Source organism: Cyprinus carpio, chromosome A20 (assembly GCF_018340385.1).
Source record: "Cyprinus carpio isolate SPL01 chromosome A20, ASM1834038v1, whole genome shotgun sequence".
NCBI lineage: Eukaryota > Metazoa > Chordata > Actinopteri > Cypriniformes > Cyprinidae > Cyprinus > Cyprinus carpio.
Window position 1 is genome coordinate 25,649,671 of NC_056591.1, and position 9,047 is coordinate 25,658,717.

At 35.5% G+C, this 9,047-nt stretch overlaps 1 protein-coding gene across 3 annotated transcripts in view; it reads left to right on the forward strand.

The window, feature by feature from the left end:
- LOC109104704 (discoidin, CUB and LCCL domain-containing protein 1) overlaps positions 1 to 9,047 on the forward strand; it is a 30,714-nt gene extending 21,667 nt beyond the window's left edge. For 2 of the 3 annotated variants that reach the window (XM_019117993.2, XM_019118002.2), the window contains 8 exons: positions 184 to 372; positions 2,028 to 2,149; positions 2,547 to 2,703; positions 2,782 to 2,877; positions 4,172 to 4,256; positions 5,026 to 5,072; positions 5,965 to 6,084; positions 7,932 to 9,047. In XM_019117993.2, coding sequence (XP_018973538.1) covers positions 184 to 372; positions 2,028 to 2,149; positions 2,547 to 2,703; positions 2,782 to 2,877; positions 4,172 to 4,256; positions 5,026 to 5,072; positions 5,965 to 6,084; positions 7,932 to 8,491 — 1,376 coding nt within the window. In that variant the 3' untranslated portion in view covers positions 8,492 to 9,047. The remainder of the gene's footprint in view (positions 1 to 183; positions 373 to 2,027; positions 2,150 to 2,546; positions 2,704 to 2,781; positions 2,878 to 4,171; positions 4,257 to 5,025; positions 5,073 to 5,964; positions 6,085 to 7,931) is intronic. The other variant, XM_019117996.2, reaches the window with a different exon arrangement.

A 9,047-nucleotide genomic window follows, 5' to 3' on the forward strand; every position in this document is an offset into this window, starting at 1 on the left:
ATTTGAAATATAATTTAACAATTTTCAAGCCTTTACTGTCACTTTTGATCAATTGAATGCATTTTTGTCGAATAAAAGTATTAATTTCTTTGAAAAAAATCTTGTAGACCCCAAACTTTTAAATTGTAGAGTAAATGTTTAATTTTAAATGTACTTCTGACCACAATGTCCTCTCTTTCACAGATTGCAGTCAACAGACTGTTCTTCAACCTGTGAGCACTACTACAAGCTTGTCATCACACAATATCTCTTCTGACGGGTCTGAAGTCGACTGGTTTCCTAACAGCACCCAACCGGGTGTCTCTGATGACCTTAACAATAACCATCTAAAATGGCTCCAGATTGACCTCGGAGAAAAGAGGAGGATCACAGGTAATACTTGTAGCCTTCATAACCTGATCTCATTTACATGTTTGTTTATTCTGATTGTTTATCTCTGGGTCACCTGACTGTGCCAGTTTCCTTTTTAACACCTCAATGTGCAGATTTGGCTTTCCCAATGCATAGTGGTAGTTTTTCTGTACTCAAGCGAGAAATGTTATGCTGTTATATCAAAACAAACACGCAAACATGGCGGAAAGACCCAAATTTGGTTCCAGAGGGTGTAATTATCCTCACAAAAGGTCTTTCTCATGACCAGTTCTGAATGCCGAGCATTACACACTCAGAGCACATGAGCGTTCACCCCTCCCCGACTGCTAACTGGTATCTGCTAATTTTGAACAGTTCCTGGTATTGCATAAAAACACAGAAAGACCCTCTCTGTGTCCATTCATCACACATACAAACCCTCTTACAAAAGCACATTTAAATTTAGGAACACGCCGGACATTCGTTTATTTTGAGCATGACTGTGTGTAGACAGCACAACCGAGTTAATTTCATACAGCTCAAGGAGAAGGAGAATGCTCTCTTTGTCTTCTAGAGGGAATCTGTGCTTTTGGACACGATGACCCTGAGTGAAACCGGCTCGTCTCAGAGAGGAAGCTCTGTTATTGTTGTGATGATAGCGTAAATTTGTAAGGCTAAATAAAACTAGAGAAAAAGCATATCTTAATCCATGGGGTCACCGCTCTCTGAGAAAGCTTTTGTCAACAGGCATGAAATTTTTTTTTTTTTTTTAATACATTGCTGTAGAGAGTAGGGTAAATCAAAGCAATGTGCTACAAGAAACTAAATCTAACTAAATTATTAATGAATCTACTAAAAATTTAACTGAATTTTATAGCAAATTTTAAAAAGATAAAAAAAATATATAAATGCATTTTAAAAAAAATGTGAAACTGATATTAAAATAAAACAAATTTAAAAATGCTAAACTATAATAACCTTGCTTCTCACCAGCGTCGGATGTCTGAGTGCCATCCCAGCAGTAATTTTCACATAGTAGGTGGGAGAATTATGGGTTATGCATGGCTCATCCAGTCAGAACCACAATTATGTATTTTATAACTTACCTTAACTGCTTGTTTAGTTTAATATATTTAACTTCAGTCACAAGAAGGGATGTCAGTGTCTTTTTTTCATTTTTTTTTAAATAGTGCTTTGATTCTTTAGCTTTCCTGACTTGCTTTAAATAGTGGCCTCACTTTGATGAGTAACTTCCTTTCTCAACTTTCAAGTCATCACACTTAAATCTCACAGCTTCAGACTTTGAATTGCTTCTGTGTATTCACTGGGTGTCCTAACGCCTGTGATGTAGTTAATGTTGGAAAGTAATAACAGCCCTTGGGGTCTTTCTGTGTCTGCTGGGAACATGTCACATGAGTGTTTCCCTCAGGAATGTGTTCAGTAACTGAAGGAGGCCTGCCGAAGGTTCTCCACTGTAATGCAGATGACGGGCCGCACTCTGAAGTGAAGTCTTTAGCCTACATGCTGTCACATTCCTCAGCTGGCTGAGCGTTTGCATCACTATCCTCAGGAGAATGACCTCAAGAGCGTTTGAGGCTAAATGTTGTGTGACTAAACAATGAACTAAACCGTAGTTTGCTAATGAAATCATTCTGAGTCATATTTTTCTTTCATAGGTATTCTGACCACAGGCTTGACCATTGCAGGCTTTGAAAATTTTGTAAAAAACTACAAGATCGAGTACAAAGAGAGGAGTCGCTGGCGAACATTTGTCCAGTATAATAACTCTGATGATATGGTAAGACTTTGTCTTTATATTACTGCATAATCATGTTCAGCACAACCCGGAAATGACACACAGCATCCACTATATGGAGTATTTTGGAGTAAAATAAAATAATGTAATAATATTCATGATATTATAGTATTATAATTTTATATATATATATAACTATATGTAGTATTTTGGAGTAAAATAAAATAATGTACTAGAGAGTTTTATATATATATATTTATTATTATTTAATTATATATTTTATTTTTGGTTTACATTGTTTTTCCCTGGCCAATAGTAGGAAATAAGAATAAAATATTCTAGAAAGAGAGATTTATTTTTTGGCCAAATGGCATCAAACATTTTCTTTCAGTTTATGAAAAAAAAAGTGTCTGTGCATCATTCATCTGTTTTACCTCAGATCTTTGAAGGAAATACTGATGGCCTCCACCAAACACGCAACACCTTCCATCCCTCCATCGTAGCACGAAGCATTCGAGTCATACCTCAACAGTGGCACCGGATAATCGCTATGAGAGTGCAGCTACTGGGCTGTCCTTATGTTAAACCCATCCCAGGTGCATGTCTCACACATACAGGCTTTACAACCTCATTTTTCTCATTCACACTGTTCGCTAAACTGCCGTTTCTCCCAGCAGTGAATTCATCGTCTCTGGTGACACAGGAGGCACAGCCTACACAGCCCATTCACGATGACATGACCAAACCAGTGGCCTCTCAGGCTGATCTTGGTATGATTTTACACAAGCTAATCACTCATTAATTATTACAGATTATGTTACAGGTGTACTGGACAAATGTCTAAAAACATGTAAATATCTCTTCCCTACCCTTATTCAAATTTCAATGCTTGAAGCATTTTTTCTCGATATTTTGTTGTTGTCTACCTCAGGGGTTTACTGTCATTAACTATACCATAAAAAGTAAATTACTTAAAGGGATACTCCACCCCAAAATGAAAATTTTGTCATTAATCACTTACCCCCATGTCGTTCCAAACCTGTAAAAGTATTTTGTTTCTTCAGAACACAATTTAAGATATTTTGGATGAAAACCAGGAGGCCTGTTGACTGTCCCATAGAATGCCAAGTAAATAACACTGTCAAGGTCAATAAAAGGTATGAAAGTCATCGTCAGAATACTCCATCTGCCATCAGACGTGCAATCTGGGTTATATGAAGCCACAGGAACACTTTTTGTAAGCGAAGAAGAAAACAAAAATAACATCTTTATTCAACAATTCCTTTGTCAACAGTCTCCTCTGTGTCTCTCCATATCACCTTCAGCTCTTCTGTATCATCTGCGCCACAAGGATGCGCTGTTTCTACGTGTATTTATCTTTGATTTGAAAGAAAACAGCGCATCCTTGTGGCAGTCTATGGAACAGTCACAGGTCTCCCGGTTTTCATCCAAAATATCTTAAATTGTGTTCCGAAGACAAACGGAGCTTTTACGGGTTTGGAATGACATGGGGGTAAGTGATTAATGACAACATTTTCATTTTGGGGTGGAGTAAAATAAAATATTTTTGGAATGTTTTGGTTTTGGGTTGTTGTTGAATAAATTTTTATTTTGGTTTGGTTTATTATTTTATTTTAGATAAAATTTCTCATTTTCATTTATTTTAAGTTGAATAGTACTAAAATAACTAGAACTAATAAATATTCATATAAATAACTTACTATATAAACATATTTTTAAGAAAAAATTAGTAAATGTAAACAAAAATTAAAAAACAGAAAATATAAAAACTAAATGTAATTCAAAATATTAATAAGAATTTTAATAGTACATCAATGACACTAAAATGAACTTAAATCTTTTTTACTAATGTAATTGTTATTTTTGTGTGGTATTTTTTTTTTTTGTTCAGTATTTTATTATTTACTTATCAGTGTTTATATTTTTATATTTTTTTATTTTATCTTTATTGTTATATCATGGTTCAAAAATGTGAGACTGTGTACATGAATATTTATCATCATGATCATGAAGAAAAATCTTGTATTTTTCTTTTATTTTCAGTCAATCTGGTCATAATAATTGTGCCCACCATTCTGCTTGTGGTCTTGCTTCTGGTGGGAATCTGCGTGGTTAAAATGCTATACAAGTAAGTTTTTTTTTTTTTTTTTTTTTTTTTTTTTTTTTTTTAATTGGCATATTAGTTTGGATTTTCCCTGAAGTCCTTTTGCTACCATACCTTTTTGAGATGTAAAAGACCTCTGTTATGATTGCCTAACCTTCAGTGTGTATCAGCAAAGTAAATAGGTCCGTTTAGATTTCATGTTGACTTTAAAGAAGAAAGGATGAAAGTTAAGACTATTTTGTCTGTGTTCTCCATGTTGTGTCTGATGTGAGAGAGAGGTAGAGTCTGATATGTTAGCATTCATTGGAGCACAGCAGGTTTATCTCAGTTCAGCTACCATCTGTTTCTAGTCCTGTTATCAAACACAGCAGACAGTCTCAGCATTGCATATGTACATGCACCAGTGATTCCCAGCCTGCCCTAATAGATATCACAGCCACTGGTGGCAATAAAAGAGCAAACGCTGTGTGGCCTGTTGTGATTCCTCAGCAACACATTGCAGTGGTGTTTAGATTCATAAAGAATGGAGAGATTGCGGGCTGTGGGGGATAAAGGAGAGTTGAGGGTCAAAGGTCAGTGTCAGGAGATGTGCCAGCTGCTTCAGTCCTCTGAGAGAGCGCTCAGGGACAGGGGGATTGTGGGGAAATGAGGATGAATGAATGGAAACCTCTTATGAAGGTGTTTCAAGGGAATTGTTAGGCTTCTTCTGTTGTTTAAGACTGATGAAGGTGGTCAGAGACCCTAGACTTTGCCACCTGTGTCTCTGACTTTGATGTTTTTCATTGCCCCACAGTAAGAAGACAAAGGAGAACACATATGGCTCTGCGGAGACACATACAGGTAAAACATTTGTTTTAACTTAACTGGCTGGAACATTTAAAGGAATAATCCACAAAACCTATTAAACACCAAAGCTGTTCTAATTTCTTCAGTGGGACACGAAGCAAGATGTTTACAAAAATGTTCAAACCGCACTTTTTCATACAACGAGAATAGATGGGGAGTAGTGGTGCCAAAAAAAGATCACCATAAAAGCAGCCCATATGCTATATTCTATAAATCCTCTGAAGTTATTTGATAACTTCATGTGAGATAATCTAATAAAAAACTTTTTTTTTTGAAGAATGTCTGGAAAAATATTTAAGCTGCTGTTTTTTGAAAATTTGTCCTTCTTATGCCATCTGATATCTTTGTATATGAAACAGACTTTGTTGTTATAATTTATGAATAATTACTTAATTTTTGGTTTGTTTTCATATAAAACTATGGAATGACTTCAGAAGAATGTAGCATATGGGTTGCTTTTAGGATGCTTTTGTTTTTGGGGTTGGCGGGGGTATTGGGGGAGGTGTTCCCGAAGCGTGAATCCTTATAAGGGAAAACAACTAACGATTCCTTACACCGTGATTTCACGATGCCGGTGCAACATCATGATGTCTATCAGCCATCGGCGATAGACGATGCCATCGCCCATCAGCCCAACCCTAGCTTTCAGCAAAACGTTGCTTGCAGAATTACATAAAATCATTTAATGCACACATTTGGATAAATAAAACATGACTTCACCATATCTGAATGTCTTTTTTACCTTTATTATTCACCAAGTCTTCACTAAATACTTTTTGTCTTCATGACATACCCCTTCTTCCAAATATACGTAGCTGCTCAACTCACACAGAGATAAAAGCATCTTTCACAGAATGGCTGACAGTTGAAAGCTTCTTGTCTGCAGGCTGTTGGGGACAGATAAAACAACCGTTTGCCAGGCACCAGTCCACAGAGTTCACCATCAAGTACAGCTCTGAGAAAGACCCCATCCAGAAGCTGGACCTGGTAACCAGTGCAATGGCAGGTAAAGATTGACTCATTTCATCTTTACACAGTGTCCCATCCGGCTACAAGGATTTTTTTCTACCCTGTGTTGAGGAAGCTGCAAAAAAAAACTGTAGTATGATGAAGAAATTGTTCCTTTTATTTAGCAAGTAGGCATCAATTTGACAAAAAGTGACCGCAAAAGCATTTATAATGTTTTAAAGGATTTCTATTTTAAATAAATGCTATTTATTTATTTATTTCTACAAAAATATGAAGCAGCACAACTGTTTTCAACATTAATAATAAAAAGAATGTTTCTTGGATCATGTGACTCTGAAGACTGGAGTAATGATGCTGAAAATTCAGCTTTGCTTTCACAGGAAAAAGTTGACATTAAAAAATTACATGAAAATATAAATTGTTTTAAATTGTAATAATATTTCACAATATTACTGTTTTTATTGTATTTTTATATAAATAAATGTAGCCTTGATGAGCATAAAATAATTCTTTCAAAAACATTAAAACAAATTGCTGACCCCAAACTTTTAATATAATAATTTAATATAATAATCAAAAGCAACATAAAATTTGAGCTGGTAGCATGCTACTGAAAATGTAGTTAATGTTAGTTTAATGTTATGTTCTTCCCAACAGTGAAGGAAATATGGTAATAGGGCCAAAGAGACCAAGAAAATGTCTTCTAGCACAGTTTGCTTGTCATAGTCAGACCAAAACCACTTCACATGGAAGAGATGTGATTTATCACTTTGTTTTATTGCTTGCCATGGCCAGTTAAGACATTGTGTTCATGTGGAAATATGGATTTAAAGCCAGAGCATTTCATTTTTGTTGCTGCAACTGAAGTTTTTTTTTTGTTATTATTGTCTGATATAGGGGCTCAACTTGTAAGGCAATTTATTGCCCTCCAGGGAGCTGAAGAAGGAAAATAACCTTTTTCAAATAGTTGTAACAGCCTGAATCCTTGCCAGATGAAAACGCCTGCTAAAATTTAATTGGCAGTTTTCCCCCTACACTCCTCCAGGGCTGTAATTATTGATGATTCAAGGTTTGTGCAAAACGTCAGACAGATTACAGGCGGTCTGATTTCAAGCCCGGTGCTCGACTTGGAGCCCCTTTGAACAAATACTGAAACTTTTTCATTCATTTAATTCATGCTGTAACAATTTATTTGTCCAAATTTAGTTTTTTATTACCACAAATGTTAGTCGTTCCACTTTTAGACTGTCAGGAAAAATTTCATTACCTAAAGTTATTTTATTTCATCTAGTTGCCAAGGCGATATTTCTCATTTTCATTTAGTTAAAAATTTTTAATATTTTATTTCAGTTCATGTTCATTTTAAGTTACAAATGTTTTTTTTTTTTTAGATTTAGTCTTCGTTAATGATTAGCCATGACTAAAACTATAAAAAAAAAAAAAACATTTTCGGTAATTAAAATGGAGCTGAAATAAAATAAAAGAAATAATTAGATCTTAATCTTAGTAACTTAATAATGAAATCTTAAACTTTCAAATTTCAAATTTTTTTTTAATGAAAATTATAAATGTTGCCCACAAAATACAAACCGAAATTAAATTTGAAGTACTAAAACTAATAAAATTTAATATTAAATAAAAATAAAATAATACAAATTAAAGCTAAATAATCATTTGAAGCTATATAGAAATATAAAAAATTTAACAACAAAATTACTAAAACCTAAATTAAAATGAAAACTGAAAATATAAAAATAAAATCACATTATTAATATTAATTAGTGTTATATTTGTATATTTGTAATATTAAAATTATTCTTAAAATTAAAATTATGGCATTTTAGAATACTAAATTACTAACTATTCCCTTTTCTTTTTCTTCAGCTGAGTACCAGCAGCCTCTCATGCTTGGCACAGACACTGTGTCACGAAAAGGCTCAACGTTCAGACCCATGGACACCGAGACCAAAGACAAGGACATCGAGGCAACTTCTCACTATGACCACCTGCAGACGGGCATTCAGTATGCCCTACCACTGACCAATCAGGAGCCAGAATACGCCACGCCCATCATCGAGCGCCACGCCTTCCGCAAAGATCCTTTCCTTCCGGATCCCAGCTACAGCGTCCCAGGCGTTGTATTAAACAAAAGCCCGTCGTTTCGAGCGGTGGAGGGAAGTAACTGTAGGAAAGTGATCGGAGGGCTGGCCGGGGGCTACCAGGCGGCCCACGTCAAAACAGACAGGGGAAATTACCCAGAAGACATCTACGACAGCCCTAAAATCCAGAAGCCCGTCATGCAGAACGGGAGTTGCTCGGAGTACCAGAAACCCCAGATTAAATCCCAGGTTCAAGAGTGCTATTCCACTCCCAGAGACTGCGTCAGACTGCCTTTCTCCGGACTAAGGCCAGACCCCGAGGGAAGCAGCTCAGAAGGAAGCTGAGAAGACTCGTACTGTGATGTTGCCTGATTTACTCAACAGAATCACCTCCAGACTCTACTTAACTTATTTGTGCATGAGGAACAACTTGTTTTTGCTTTTTTGCGGAGGCCGTAAAGGATGTGATCAATTTGTGTAATTTAACAATTTTTTGGTATACATGATGTACTTTTTTTTTTTTTTTTTTACCTTTTTTTTTTAAGTTTTGTTTTAAATCAAATGCAATATGCAGATATTTGTAGGAGACAAATGCGTTCATTCCCTAATCGGACACAAACTGTGAATGCAAGCCAGATTTTCATGTGTTCTACAATGTGACCATCCTCTCAATCTTCTCAGACTCTGCTTCAAATATCCTTAAAGGACAATTTCACTGATTTTCAACCATCTTTGCATTGTTTAAATGTTGGTTATGTAAGTGTTCAATGCATAGGACTCTTTGTCCATGTTAAATCCCTATTTATTTGTTTCCAAAAAGACTTTTGACAGCCAGGTGATGTTTTGTGTCATCTGTTGACTTTTGCTGACAGAAACTGGTATATTTGGGTTTTGGTATGAT